Source organism: Lycium ferocissimum, chromosome 8, assembly GCF_029784015.1.
Source record: "Lycium ferocissimum isolate CSIRO_LF1 chromosome 8, AGI_CSIRO_Lferr_CH_V1, whole genome shotgun sequence".
In the NCBI taxonomy this organism is placed as follows: domain Eukaryota; kingdom Viridiplantae; phylum Streptophyta; class Magnoliopsida; order Solanales; family Solanaceae; genus Lycium; species Lycium ferocissimum.
Genome location: NC_081349.1, coordinates 16,701,200 through 16,717,375, shown reverse-complemented (window position 1 = coordinate 16,717,375; position 16,176 = coordinate 16,701,200). Strand labels below are relative to the sequence as shown.

Genomic DNA, 16,176 nt, shown 5'->3' with positions numbered 1-16,176 from the left:
ATCCCATTGTTACCTAATTTCTCTTTCCAATTATGTCCTTACTTAATATTTCATAATTTTATTTTACCCTTTATCCTATATTATTTAACTCCACTCAAATATCCTACCCTACGTCTTCTACGTTCCTCTGTCTCCTTCTACGTTTGGTTTATCTGCTCCCTACATCTTCCTCCTTCTTCTATCTCCTTCTACGTTTTGGCTTTACTTATTTTAAGAAATAAATTTGCAAACTCAATTTCTGATGACTTCAAAACAGACTCTACAAAATTTATCCAAGAAAAAGGATAAGACGAAACATTGTTGTTTTCCCTGATGAAAACCATCGGTGTTTGGTTATTATTCTTGAATACATTTTCACTATAAAGTTTTTTTAAAAAAAATTGATGTTAGTAGAAGGAAATTATGGATTATCCCTACTGTACTGTTGATCCATATTGCCAGCTTCAACAAACATATGAACATTGTAGGCAATGATGATATTGCTTATCTTGGCTGAAATTTGGGGCATGTATTGATAGAAAAAAAAAATATGAACATTGTTGTCAACCGCTCTCATATGCTACCCATCCGCATTGTATTAATAAATTCAATACTTACAATAGTTTAGGGCATTTTAGTAAACTTACCGATACAATACTGAAGATTTGATACAATAATCCAAAAATAAAAAAAAATGTTATTATACAGCAGCAAATGATACAGTCTATCCAAACATTATATTTACAAAACAGTACAGTACGATACAATACAGCACGGTACAGTACATTATGAAACGATGGGTAACAACGATCCAAACAAAGTGTAAACACACGGTATCAAGTTATCACTAATGCACACTTACAACCTATGGGTAAATTTTGAATTTTGAGTTAAAAATAAAAAATTTAAAATAAATGAAATATAAGTTCAACTCAATTTTCTCTATATCTTCAAATATATTAAAAAAAAAAAAAATCAGCATTCTAACTGCTACGAGGTAGTTTATCGTCCATGTTATAGTCTTCTTGAAAAATTGCTCCCAAGTCATAGGCCAACACTAATCCATGTCTCTCCACTCAAATAACAAAACAGGAAATTACGACTCATTCTTTATTATAAATTTTAAAAGAGAATAAAACGTGCAACATATAAGTTGAGTTACTCAATTATGAATAGTACATATTCTGATAGTACATGTTATTGATATTTAGTAGCTTTTGGTGGTATGTTAATGAATTAATGATATTTATCTCAGAAATAATTCAGTGTATTCTTTTTATAGTTTTGTCGTTTTATCTCTTCGCTTGAATGTAGTATAAATTGAAATTTTGAATTCTTAAATTTCGAGATTCGATTTGTTTATGTTGATTTGCGTGTAGCTTGTTGACACCCAATTTTGTCCTTCCTTCATTTAATTTTATATACTCGGGCTTCTAAATTTATCGACGAGCTAAATACTTTATTTTCGCTACTTTTATTTTCAAACATTACTAGCAGTACTTTATCACTTTTTTTTTTTAAAGGACTCGTCATCGTTCATTTAGGATTTGTACTCGTTAAATTAATTTTTACTTTGTTAAAACACTTACTAATTACTATTCAATTTCACATAGCATATATTATATTAGTTACTAAATTAGAAGCCCAAAAGTGATTTAAAATGGAGGAGAAAGGATCCATATTTCAGCCAAAATGAATGGCCCAAACGGACCAGCCCATTATCCCACTAACCCGACCAGCCCACTACCATTTCAATTCAGTTCAGCCCACTATCACTACCCATTCCCCTACCCGATCCAGCCCAACCGAACTCACCCGACCCGACCCGATTGTTGAAACAAGATGAAAACATTAGGTTTTCATCATTTTTCTCTTCAGCCGCTTCTCTCTTCTCTCTCTCTCTCTCCACGCCTCCTTCTTCATTTCTCCCTTTCCCATTTCCTTTCTCAGAAATTGGCCAAAACCTTGACCCAAAAGTGACCTTTTGTTTTTCCATTTCAGATAGTCTCCAGACATCCGTTCTTGTCCTCTTCCAACTTTCCTATTCTACACAAGATACAGACGACTCTCTCCATCCCAACAGTAATGGTTCGTCCATTTTTGTACAAATTTTGTTTTTCTCCTTACCTACTTCGGCGTATGAGATGCTGAAAACTCTTCTTTTTTCTATCGTCAATGATTCGGTCAACACAACAGGCCAATGAACTTTCGGACTTTTGATTCTTGTGCAGAGGTTCAGTGTTGAAGCGGCTCTTTTTGAAGCCAAATTCCGTAATCACCCTCCTCTGGTCCAGGTTTTGAATTTTTCAAAACCCTAACCCTTACATCCTTCTCCTATAAATACGCCTGAAATCTTCAGCCGAAGGGGAGGTCTGAAGCTTCTTTTAGTCGGGTCTCGATTTCCTTTTTTTTTAAATCAGAAACACTTCTGAAAAATATAAGATTTTGGGATGGAAAATTATCGTCGAAATACAGCCTCAGTCTAAAAAAAAAAACAGCCACATATTACTCTATTTCCATTTTTCGAGCTGAAATTTTAGTTACTTTAATCGGGTTCGGAAGTGTAGATTCGAGACTTAAAGCCCTGTTCGCTGCACTCGAAAGAGGTAACAATCCCTCTTTTAGTTAGTTTTAGTTTCAGTTTAGGTAGCTTAGCAGCACTTATGTGTTCACGTATGCTTTGTTGTTTAGTTGATTTAGCTCTAGTAGAGTAGCTCAGTAACATCTGCGTATGTTTATGTCGTTTCAGTTAATTTAGTTTCGGTTAATAATATTTATGTGCTCGTGCTTTGATTTAGTTGCGTCTGGTTTCAGTTTAGTAGTGATGATATCAGATGGTTAAGTGTGTTCTGTTCGCCGTGTTATTCGGTCATTCGTCTACTGGTGTAGTTTGCTGAGTTCGCTGTTAATAATTTGTTGCGGATGCTAAATGCTGCTCCAGTTCACTGTCAACTTATTCTAAATTTATGAGTATAGGAGTCTATCTGTGCGTTTCACCTTGTTCCAATGGAAATACTAACCTCTAGGTATATGGTTTGAACCTATTTAGACATAAACTTACCCTTAGCATGGTTCAAAGGGCTAGCTAATAGGATTAATAACGTTAAGGGATAAAATGGTCCAACCTGGCCAATATGGTATTGTTAATGTTCTGTGCTAGTTTGTAACTGAAGGTCTTGGTATTGGTATGAGTCTATTTGGTTCACTTAATGCCCAGCATGTTTCATCTTCTAAAAGATTGGTTTTCGCTTGAATGTTTGGACCCTTCTATAGTATTACATCTCTGTTCCCCTCTAATCTTGTCGAGTATCTGAGATTATGAGATCTTATTGTAGCAATTGCATGATGTTTGAAAGAAGTTTAAATGAGTTTCGTGTAACGAATCGAATAATGCTAGGAGTTTAGTTCAAACAGCCCTTTGTTTAATAACTGATTCTTCTGTATTCTCGAATCGTTATGCTTCTTTGAGTTATTTCGCTCTTTCTTTGAAATGCCTCGTATCGTCGTTGAAATAATAAAAAAAAATGGTAAAGATAGAATGGATCGTTTCTCGAATTGAAACTTGTTTGTCTGTGCTGTCAAAGATGGAAGTTTCGGGATGGTAATTGAGTTTCCCTCTTGTTTTAAATTTTAATTCCTGTTCCCCTGTTTGGCCAGCAGTAGGCCGTGTCTTTAGTTGCTATGTTTCAACGAATCACTCATTGCATTTTGCTGGAATTTACTGCTACTAAAGTTGGGTTTCTGTTTGGAAGGATATTGCCATTTACTGCTATACGTGTTGTCGCTCATGACTGCCTACGGCTGCCCTTTGTTATTTCATTTTGCCGTTGTCTAGCAGTCGCCATCGGGACAGCTTATTACCACTATCGTTTGTTGTTCGCTGTTGTATGTTGACCATCAATTGTTGCTTTGCTGTTAAAAGAAATGTATTTGTTTTGGTCTAGTCTTGTTTCGTATGGGTCAGAATATGGCTCGTTTGTTCTAGATTGTTTATTTCGTGTGTGTTTGCCTAATTTGCACATCTTATTTTGTTTAAATGATGAAATTGTGCGCTTAGAGGTCTACTAATCCTTTTCCTTTTCGTCTTTTTGCATGACCACCACGCGTGAGTCCGAACAACTCGTCACCTCCCGCATTTGGTATTGGGCAAAGCCCAACAAAATCCTCCTGTCGAGTCAGCCCACCCGCAGCCGAAGATAAATTCTGGGCTGAGGCCCATAACATGGCGGTGAACAGTAGCAGTTTTACAATGGGCTGAGCCCCGTTAAATCATTTACTCGTCCATTTTATTTTACTTTGTGCATTTAATTTGTATTGCATGACTAACACTTTACTTGTTTTATTTGCTTAGATCAAGGTGAACCTTAGCGGAATCAGTAGATTAGTATGGAATTTAGTATAGTTTTGGGTAGTTAATTTAAGGGAAACCCATAATTAATTCTATAAGATTTCTGTCTCTCTTCCTTTTGTTAAGACATTCATAATATCTAAAATATTTATTTTCATTAGAAATAATTGATTTTTGAAATAGCGTAACCACATATTTCGAGTTAAAAGCTGAACGGTAATAACATTTTCCAAACAAATCATGTTGATTTCAAACATTTTAAAATAGTAAAGGCTTGAATCATTCCCTTTTGTACGTTAAAATCCTCTCTCTTATTTCCGACGATTTCGTCGTATTTTAATAATGTAAAACTTTAAAACTTTGTCGATGTCAATCTTATAATGATTCTTCTAATTTGTTAGTCATTATAATTTATTTTCTTCAAGTATTTACAAAGCGTTATACATCCAGCACTTTCTCAGTTTATTTATTAATTAAGCTATTTTATACCAATTATTATTTTTTTCCATCCGCCCTATTTTAAGTAGCATTACTATATGTCTATCTATAAATTTTAACAGTATTTTCTTAAATATTATAACATATTATCCTCACATTCTTAGCCTAATTAAATTTGAGTCCGGTCGGATTAACCATTATTAATGGAATTTAGAGGATGCCTAATACCTTCCCTCTAGGTTAGTTGAACCCGTATCTAGAATCATTTGGTTTCGTAGACTTTAATAAAATCAACTTTAGATAATAACTTTAATGAACTTTAGGTGTCCTAATTCACCATAAATAATTAGGTGGCGACTCTTTAACTTTAAATAACCCTGGAATTACCGGGATGTTGTAAACTATTTTGACTTGGGTTGAAATAGGGTATAACATAGCTAATCAAGAGTAATAAATTCTCTTTAGTAGAGAAGCCTAGAGATCCAAATGGTAAGAAAATACGACTCGAAATATCTTCATTTTTTATAATATAATGTACTATCTGCTGTGGTAGTTTAACTAATGACAGAAAGTAGTATGGAGAACGTCTACTTTATGTGATAATGTAAACATACAATTAGCATATTATGGAGTTTGTCATATCTTATATTTTGCAGGACATATAAATTGAAAGTTAATAATTGAATGATATTACTTAATTAAAAGTTATTTTCATAGATTATATTCAAAGACTTATGCTCCAGAAAAGGATTGAAGGTGATGAATCGATATCTCAAGCAATGATGTACCAGTTGGTGACTACTTGCTTTAAGTATTAGTTAGATTAGTGTAAATGTACAAGTTTAGTTAGTTGTTTTAATCTCACTAACTTTTTTTTATTATAGATATATAGTTGAGTTTCTGTAAGTTATTGAGTATGGCTATATATCTCATCTAAATTCACATTTTCACTTATTATAATTTATTTTTCTATTACACATGAGGATCCTAAAATATATCACTTAAAAGTGGTTATCTTAATACATATACCTATTTTATATGCTTGTGTTTAGGTTGACCAGTGATAATCAATAAGAACTACTGAAAAAGTCCTAGAGAAATATTGTATCAAATGGTTTGAGATAATAAAATTATACTATTTGAATAAAAAGATAAATGTATTTGATTTGATATTAAAAAAAAGTCGAATTTGAAATTGAAACATAAAAATGTTTTGAAGTGAGTAAAAACTTGAACTGAAACATAACTTAGTATGTGTATATCAAGATATCACGAGATAAGATCCTGATATAAGAAAAGTGTTTAATTGAAAGCTAAAAAATTTAATTTGAATTGAAAGTCAAGTATTTTATACATAATTTGTCTAATTTGATTGAAATATAAAGTACGAATTAAAATTTAACTATAAAAATGTAGCCCTAATATTTTGGAGTTACATTACTGTATAAACAAATCGGTTTGCCCAAACAAACGACAAAGTTACAAAATAAAAAATAAATTCATTTATAAATACTTTGACCACTTAAATTCAAAATGGATTCGAATCGAAAGATACAAACATTTGGAAGTTTTTAATTAAAGTCTGAATTGAAAGATGAATTATCTATATTTAAATTGATTTTTTTTTTTTGGAGTTGAGGTAAAAGTAAGTTGAATTTGAATTGAAACATGAAATTTTTACTTGAGATAAAAAAAAATTGAACTTTGATTTGTACTGAAAGACAAAATTATTTGAATTTTAACTTGTGAATCGAATGTAAAAATATCTAAATTTGAGATCAGAAAATTTCTTGAATTATGATATGATTAATTCTACTGTGGGTAACACCATGTAATAAAATTTCAATATATAAAGCCAAAATCAAATGTATTGAATATTAAAATAAAATCGATATTATGAATATTACAAGGATAATAAGTGGGATATTTAGTCAAGTCGCTTTAAGAAAAAGTCACATAATAGTATTTTGATAAAGTTGATACACATTTTAATAAGACCGCATAATTGACGGTTTAATACACAAAATCAAAACCAAAAATATATATATATAAAGTCACATCATAGTATTTTGATAAAGTTAATACGCATTTTAATAATCGAAAAATGAAAAATTTCAAGAAAGATAAGCCGTGAATTTAAACATACTATATCAATATAATTTATTTTTTTATTGTCAGTATATTAATCAAATATCAATTTGTTTGGTGTATCGTTCTATAATTGAGTCAATCATAGAAGTTTTTAATGCTTATGAAAAAGTTTTTGAGTTATAATGAAAATAGCCATACAATATGAATAAAATCACATAACTAAAATCATAATAGATAAAGCTAAAATTAAGAACATAAATAAAACAATAAAATAGACAGGGCTTGCAGCTATGAGATTCGTTGTTGGGCTTGCATCTAGGATTTGAATGGTGTTTTTAATTAAGCACTGAGTCTTTTTCTTTGAGAGTGATGTTGACATGTGGAGTATGAAATATTTGTACTGTTTGAAGAAATGGCCAATAATGAAGGAGTAGCGTGCAACTTCTCATAACATATAAAATGTTAGTCCAAGGCAACACTGATACCAAAAAATGAGAATATTAATTGTGCAATGTATATATATATATATACATACACGTTTTTATTATCTCTCTCGGATTTTTTTTCTTTAAAACAATCCGCGCATCCCGCGGGTAAGTATACTAGTAAGAAAATAACAAAAAAAAAAAAAAAAAAGGGAGCGTACAATATTTGATTACTAAAGTTTTGTTCAAAATTTTGAAAAAAAAGAAGCTTGTGTTAGAAATAATACTAAAAGCGATTTGGCAATAGTTACTAGACAGATATCCATCGAGCTGTAAACTCGATTCATTGCACGTTTGGGTTAAAGACAGGTTACACTTTGCTGGTCGGCAAAAAATAATTACCATCGCTAGCCAAATATACAAAATGTATATATTATTATGTATGTTATACGTTAATTTACATTTGCTGAATATTATTTTGGTGGATGGCTTATTAATATCAATTTCACAAGTTTTTAAGCATAGAATGTTTGATGTTTAGACAAAAATACTAAATACGAAAATAGTCATTGACATGTTTGTTAAAACAGAAAAGGGTCAGATTTGCCGGTATAATCTCACGAATAAGCTATATTTGTCCTTCGTTATACTTTTTCAACATATTTGCCCTAGTCATCCAACTTTAGGGCCGTAATTGCCCTTGTACTCTAAAAAAAGTCATATTTATTCCTACTCAGTTAAATCCTCATATCCACTTAATTTTCCTGTGTGGCGCCGGCATAGAACCAAACCTCAATCCTTAGCGAAAGATAGGAGATGGCATGAACTAAACAAGCCCAATTCAGCCAAAGAATAACAAATCGAATAGGGTCATTCTCACAAATGCCCTTATTCGGGGATGGTCTTTAATTTTTGTCCCTCAAATTGCTGGTCTTTAATATTTGCCCTTCGGCACTTTAAGTGACTGAAAATACCGCGGAGATTTTGGGTTCGAACCCCAGCAGAGTATAAAAAAAAATTAGCAAGGCAGAATTTTGTAGCAAATTATGCTTATTCGGGCAAAAGTTAGGCCTTAAGGCTTAACTAACTTCTGTAGAATCCTAGCAAAGTAAAAAAAAAAAAAATATATCTTGCGAAATTTCACAAGACATAACTAAATTTTCGCGAAGCTTTGCCTTGCGAATTTTTTTTTTTTTTTTACTAAGCGGGGGGTTTAAACCCAGAACCTCGGGGTATTTTTGATCATTTTTTTAAGCGAAAAGCAAAAATTAAAGACCAGTAATTTGAGGGACAAAAATTAAAGACCAACACATTTGAAAGACAATCCGTACAAAAAAAAAGAAAAAAGAATCGAATGAAATCCATATAATAGATCTTTTTTGGACTCCATACAGATGCAATCTTTGTAGTGTAGCGGCCCATGATGGAATCAAACCAAACCAAACAAATTGCACGGTTTCCCTTCAAATGGGCTGGTCTTTAGTTTTGTCCTTCAAAATTGAACTTATGCCTAGCGGGGTATAAGTTTTTTAAGAGCGAGGGACATGATTTGTCGGGATATTATGATGCAAAAATATAAACTTCTTCCCCCGAAAAGTTATTTGCATTTAGGGACAAAAATTAAAGACCTGCACAAAATAGGGAAGAAAGTGCACAAATCTTCCGTTAGGCCCACTAGCAAAGTGTGAGCCTTCAAAGATTAACCTCAGGATCATCAGCGGTGTCTTGTAATAGTGGCATATTGTTGCCGTTTGGTGACAACCTCTTCTCTTCCATTTTCCATTCTTTAGCTTTTCCCCATACCACCGAGTAAAATCCAAGTACAATTATGGCTGACCCCACCAAACTGCACCACAATAATGTACAAGATGGTCAATGATTTATCTGGCTGATTGAGGCAAATGTGTCTATTTTAGTTCACCATTTAGATTTTATCCCTAGCTTTAAAAATGTAATTATAGCTCTTGGGTTTGATAAATAAATTAGATTGTCCTCTAACGTCTTCAAACTTTTAGATCGCGATCTATTATTTTCTCATCAATTTTTTCATTTGTATAGTCTAAAGGTCCATAAGTCAGACAAATATAACTTTAAAAAGAAGGTAATTATTCAACATGACTGAGTCACTAGAAAAGACTCACAAAATGCCACAAAAAGAGTAAAAAATGAAGGAAATAGTATTAAACATGTGTGATTTACCTTCCAACATGGATAGTTTCACCCATGAATAAGCTGGCAGCCATTGCAAACACAACACCAAGTGGATGAAACATGACAACAAAGAGTGGTCCTCTTTTCTTCACACACCATGAGTTTATACTCACTTGGAATACATTTCCAAACACGGCCTGCACTAACCCAAAAAAGAGAAGTTTTTCAAGGGAAAAAAATAATAAAAACCAGTTTAATTTTTAACACTGTTATTGTTAAAAAAAATTATACTGTTAGATCATCCATTGCTATCTACAGTCTACAAATAAGCATTCTTAATTAGTTACCGAGTACATGAGAGCCAGTATTGCGCTCCGAGAGTTTATGATCCAGGAACTCAAGTCTCTTTCAGTAGCTAAAGAGAAAGAAACACATAGAACTGTAACACCACAGCTATAAAATAGCATTACAATAAGCTCTGCTGGGTACTTCCTAAGGACAAATGCCTGCAAAACATGAAACAAATGAAAATTGGTCATTTCACTTTATCTTCTCATTGATTTTTTATGCGTTTGGTCCGACGATGTCATTCTTTAGAAAAATGTTACGGAAGAGCTAGGTTAGTCTAAAGATATTAGGTGTCCCTGCTTCTTTAGGGTGTAAGAAGGGGTAGAGAAAGGTTAAAAGGTCTGTTGAGAGCCTCAAGGCTATGTCATAATTAATAGATTCGAACACTTGTCCCTGGCCGATTTCCAGATCATAATTGCTCTAGAAAATTTTTCTTTCAGTATTTGGTTACGTAAATGAACACAGTTTCACCATAACATAGAAAATGACTTTCTTCACGTATGAACGAAAATATTTTTTCTTATGAATATCTTAAATATTACTCGTAATTTCATATCACTTGCTCCAACCAATACTTAAATATCAATATCAATCTTTTATGCTCAAAAATTTCAATGAACATTATATATCCCATTTGGTAATATAATATTTGCTTTTTCAAAAAATATTTTTTCACTCGCTAACCAAACACCGGAAAATATTGTCTATCATGAAAAAATGACTTTCATCATACCAACAACAACAACAACAAGCCCAGTATAATCCCACCATGTGGTCCGGGAGGAGCAAGAGAGCGTACGCAGTACCTAACCCCCACCTCGAAAGGGGCTATTGTTTCCGAAAGACCTCGCCGTTAGAGGAAGAGAGAGGAAGACAAGAGGAAAACAAGACAAGACAAAAGGTCAAATAGGTCCAAGCATATGGAAAACAATATGATAACACGAATACCAAAAGCGAGAAAGTCACGTAAGAAGTCCTGGAAAGAAGGAAAGACTAACTACCATAGATAAATAAAATAATCCAAGTATAACTACCAACAAATATAAGCAAAGAATCAAATGCATAAACCAAAAGGCAATAAACAAATGAGCGAAACCGCAACTACTATGGTGAAGGTAAGCCACCTAGCCTTCTATCCTAATCCGAGTCCTCCACAACCTCCTATCTACGGTCATGTCCTCGACGAGTCAACCGTGCCATATCCCGTCTAATCACCTCTCCCCAATACTTCTTCTGGGCCTCCCTTTACCTCTCTCCCGAAACCATCCATAGCCAACCTCTCACACCTCCGAGACCGGAGCATCTCGTGTCTCTTCTCTTCACATGCTCAAACCATCTCAGCCTCGCTTCCCTCATCTTGTCCTCCACCGATGCCACTCCCACCTTATCTCGGATATCTTCATTCCTAATTCTATCCCTCCTAGTGTGTCCACACATCCACCGCAGCATTCGCATTTCCGCGACTTTCATCTTCCGAATGTGACATTTCGATCGGCCAACACTCCGCTCCGTACAATAAAGTCTGTCTAACCACCACTTTGTAGTAACTTGCCTTTTAGTTTGGGGGCACTTTCTTATCACACAAGATCTGAGGCGAGTCTCCATTTCATCCACCTCGCACCAATACGACGTGAAACATCGTCGTCGATATCCCCATCTCCCCGTATAATAGATCCAAGATACTTCGAAACTTCCTTTCTTTGAACGGCCCGGGTACCAAGCCTCACTTTCTCATCACTCGTCTTCGGGGTACGCCACCGAACTTGCATCCAAGTATTCTCGTCTGGTCCTACTCAATTTAAATCCTTTAGACTCCAACGTCCGTCTCCACCCCTCCGCTTATCGTTAACTCCGTCAAGGCGGGTCTCGTCAATCGTGTCTATGTCATCTCTGCGAACAACATACACCAAGGCACCTCACCTTGTATTTGTCGCGGCAATTCATCCATCACCAAGGCGAATAGAAACGGCTAAGAGCCGATCCCCGACGCAACCCCATCGAACAGAAAGTGCTCCGAGTCTCCTCCTACCGTCCTTACCCCGGTCTTAGCTCCATTATACATGTTCTTTATCGCTCTAATGTACACCAGTGTACACCTTTAGCCTCCAAGCATCTCCATAGACATCTCGGGTACCTTGTCGTAGGCCTTTTCTGGTCAATGAATACCATGCGCAAGTCCCTCTTCCGCTCCCTATACCGCTCCACAAATCTCCTTACAATATGAATGGCTTCGTAGTCGAGCGCCCCGCATTTAATCCAAACTCGGTTCTCCCGAAATAGACACACCTCTCCTCACCCTCATTTCTACCACCCTTTCCCACACTTTCACAGCGTGACTTAGCAAAGTACTCGATACCTCTATAGTTGTCGGCCTTTGAATGTCTCCCTTGTTCTGTACACTAGAATCATTCGTACTCCATCTCCATTCTTCCTAAGATCTTCGCCGCCTTGAAAATGACATTAAACAATCTAGTCACACCCAAGCCTACCCTCGCCCGCATTCTTCCAAAATTCTTCAGAATCTCGTCAGTCCGCCGCTCTTCCCCCCCGCGCATCCTACGAATGCCCTCCCTTAACCTCCTCCACCTTTATACTCCTACAACAACCAAAGTCGCGACGCCTATCGCAGTGCTCCAAGCCTCCCAACACAATGTCTCCGTCCGCTCCTTCGTTCAAGAGTTCGGCGAAAGTACGATCGCTATCTCTCGTCTAACGCGGCTTCCCGTACCAACACTTGGCCATCCTCGTCCTCGACGCACTTCACTTGATCCAAGTCGCGTGCCTTCCTCTCTCTCCTCGCGAGCTTAAATAGCTTCTTATCCCCACGTCCGTCCTCTAGTTCCGCATAAAGGCGTTCAAAGGTCGCCGTTTTAGTCGTCGAAACCGCCAACTTCGCCTCCTTTCTCGCCATCTTATACTTTTCCCCGTTCGTCCGCTTCTCTTCATCATCCTTGCTATCTACCGCCTTCATATATGCCTCGCTTTTGCTTCTACCTTCCCTTGGACTTCTCCATTCCACCACCAATCCCTTCGATGCCCACCACGGCGGCCTCGTGAGACCCCCAAAACCTCTCTAGCTGCTTCCCGGATGTAGCTGGCCGTCCTCTCCCACATACTGCTCACGTCCCCCCTACTATCCCACGCTCCCATAGCCATCAACTTCTCCCCCATCTCTAGGGCACTAGACGGAGTCAAACTCCCCCACCTAATCCTCGGTCGGTCCTCCACAACCTTCAACTTTCATCATACCAAACAAGTCTAAAAAGTTGGAAAAACATGTATTGACAATTCTAATTACCTGTGAAATGATAAATACGGAAGCAATTAGAGAGCTAATCATTGTAAGCAACCCTCCAATGACCCAAGCAAAAGATTGGTTGAGCGAATGAGGAGTTGCTAATATTGAATTCAATGGTCTTTGAAAAACATCAGGACCTTTATATAGAGTTGCAACAAGTGCACCTATTATTGATACCAAGGTACCAATAGTTTTAGCCACTGTGCTCAAACTCTTGTACGCAAAGGTTTCCATCCTAGAAAAAATTAGTGAAGAGCACAAAATCAAAATATGTATATATAATTTTGACAAGTTTAATACTCCCAGCGTTCAATTTATGTGGCACCGTTTGACTAGGTACAAAATTTAAGAATAGAAAGAAGACTTTTGAAATTTGTAGTTAAAACAAACCTTAGATATTTGTATGACTATAAGTCATTTTATTAGGGGTACAAGAGGAATTTTAAAGTGAAGTTATTTCTAATTACAGAAAGATGATATTCTTTCTGGACAGACTAAAAAAAAGTGTCACATAGATTGGGACTGAGGGAGTACAAACTATTAGTTAGGAGAAAGGTGAATTTTAAACCTGAGAATAACGGCAAGAATGAAGGTGAAACCTGGAATTAGTTGGAGTATTGCTGAGGAAAGCAATGGAGAGGAATATACAAGTCCTTGCAATGTAAGCACTTGCATCAAGAAACTACAATATTGCACCATTAATAGTCATTTCTTATATTAGAATTAATTAATTGCTGAGTTGAGCCACAAATTAATTTACATACCCCATTAGGCCAAGCAAGAAAAATCCATGGAGAAAAGTGGGCCAAAGAGGTGGAAGAGCTGATCTGCAAATCCAACCACAAAAAAAAAAAAAAAAAAAAAAAAAACACTTAAACTGAGCCCCGACTTATTGGTCATTCGAACATTTATCCAAAATGTGCCTATTAACCACTCAATATTTATCCAAAATGTGCCTACTAAAATTCAATATTGATTAAAATTTTGAAATTTTATTGAATAAGCAGATATCCAACCACATAAGGTGCTCAATAGATCATAACTCTAGTTGAGATGTTAAATGAAGAATTTGCTTTCTACAAAAATGAATTCTTTGACAAATACCACCGAGGATTTTGGTAAAAAATACGATTCCTACACCCTTAATAAGATGTTTCGAGTTTGAGTCTTGAGTATGGAAAGACTGTCTTTCTCCTCTAATAGACTTTCTATAGTGAGAATTCGGCGACATATTGAATGCCGGGTGGAAACCAAAACATATTAAATGAATTGGCTGATAATGTAAGCTCCTTGAGCCGAGAGGGTCTATTGGAAGCAATCTCTCTATCTCCCAAGGAGGGATAAGGTCTACGTACACACTACTCTCCTCAAACCTCACTTGTGCGATTACACTTGGTATGTTGTTGTACTAATACTATAAGCAAAAAGGAAGACAAGATGATATATACCTGTGGACCAAGAAGGAAAGTGGAATAAGAATGAGAGTTGAAAGGGCACTTGAGTAGAATGTAAAGGTGAAGGTAGTAAGCCCAGCTGAGGTAACAGCTTTAGATGCTACCATTAATCCAACCTGTGCTAACTGCTGAATTACCATTGCTACAAATGGAAGTGCACTTTCCATCTTCATTTTCTTTACCTCTCGCTAAATGACCATCAACTATGATATTTGATGCTTTACATATGAATGTATGTGAAGCTATCCGGTAACTAAAACGAATTCAAAATTTAGATACTGTGAGTTTAAACTTTATTTATATTTTGTCAAATATATATAGTATACTACAATAAGATATGATTCTGATTTCTGTGGAATTTGTGAACACGTGGTTGGATTCGGCCCACACTGTCACAGTAAGGACCAATTGGTTTTTCTTGAAAGAATAAATGAATACAGTTCTTGGCTCGCTGGTTGAACGTATTGATAAGAACATTGGCACAATTTTTTTATTGACTTTTTTGGTGCATTTTTTGGTTTGTTTTTGTTAGCTTCAATCAACTTGTCGATGGTCTACATGATTAAAAATTTAGTTTCTTACCTACTTTCTTGTTTTATTTTATTTACTTCGATATGGGTACTGTTTTTTAATACTCCCTCTGTTTCAATTTGTTTGAACCCATTTGATTGGACACGACATTTAAGAAAGAGGAAAGACTTTTGAAACTTATGGTTCAAAAATAAGCTCTTAAAATTTGTGTACCAGAATCATTCATAAAAGTGAATTTGTTTTCAAATTAGGAAAAAGGTCATTCATTTTTAGCGGATTTAATTAAAATAGGTTCAAATAAATTCGAAAGGTGTATTATAGTCAAAGCGAGACAGATCACAGGGTGTTAATAATATCTAATGTACCATATTTCAAATGTGTTTCATCACTAGGAACGCAGTACTAATCTCCATTTATTCTCTGTTCTTTTTAATTATTTTATTGATTTTCTTGTTGATCTATTTTACTATTACATCACTTCGTTCCCAAGGTAAAAGAGATTCTGGTTCTGGAGTAAATAAATCACTTTAAGAAACACCAATGTCTGAATTTTAGTTTTCGTTTGGACTTGGAAAATTTGACGTTGAGAAAGTTACTAAGATAAGAGCGATGTTGGCTTTCCTTTTTATTTTTCACATTATTAGATGTTTCTTCGCATACTTGGTAGCGTCTCTATTGGAATAGAAGTTCTCCTAATCGACTATTTATTACAATAATGAACACCACTGCAGTTAATAAAGGGATCGACCTTTTGGAACTACTATCCCATTCTGCTTGTTCCTAACTGTTTTGATCCGCTTCACTTCAAAAATATAAGAAGACTCTACTAGGAGTCCTTTTACGCCTAAGGTCAATTTTAATTTACCAAATATAATTAAGGTTCATCTCGTGTCGTAATTATATGACCGGATTCGAATATCCTCATTCTGCAAATCGAACATGGTAAAAAAGATATGATGATTAGTGGGTTTAATTACGAGTAAGGAGTCTTTTACCTTTTATTTCGATCCCTAGAGTAAGATTCGTGTCATGGAAATCATGAGAGGAATGAGTTTCCGGCATGCGCTTAGGGCGAAGACATCAAGGTCTCTTTTAATTTCCCCATACTTTTTT

General features: G+C 35.3%; 1 protein-coding gene across 1 annotated transcript; it reads right to left on the bottom strand.

The window, feature by feature from the left end:
• Positions 1-8,631: 8,631 nt before the first annotated feature.
• LOC132067373 (WAT1-related protein At5g40240-like) lies at positions 8,632-14,938 on the bottom strand. Its single transcript, XM_059460577.1, has 7 exons — positions 14,527-14,938; positions 13,843-13,905; positions 13,647-13,760; positions 13,079-13,313; positions 9,780-9,938; positions 9,481-9,629; positions 8,632-9,127 (listed from the first exon to the last, which is right to left on the bottom strand). Exons 1-7 carry the CDS (start codon positions 14,703-14,705, stop codon positions 8,974-8,976), a joined length of 1,053 nt encoding a protein of 350 aa, XP_059316560.1. The 5' UTR covers positions 14,706-14,938; the 3' UTR covers positions 8,632-8,973.
• Positions 14,939-16,176: the final 1,238 nt, after the last annotated feature.

What these genes read in the sequence shown, in the direction of transcription:
- LOC132067373 (XM_059460577.1), bottom strand. Translation starts at nt 14,705, where the DNA reads ATGAAGATGGAAAGTGCACTTCCATTTGTAGCAATGGTAATTCAGCAG. An exon ending in ATTCTTGCCGTTATTCTCAG is followed by an intron (nt 13,314 to 13,646) that starts GTTTAAAATTCA and finishes AATTTTTTCTAG; the next exon opens with GATGGAAACCTTTGCGTACA. An exon ending in GAAACTATCCATGTTGGAAG is followed by an intron (nt 9,128 to 9,480) that starts GTAAATCACACA and finishes ATTGTGGTGCAG; the next exon opens with TTTGGTGGGGTCAGCCATAA.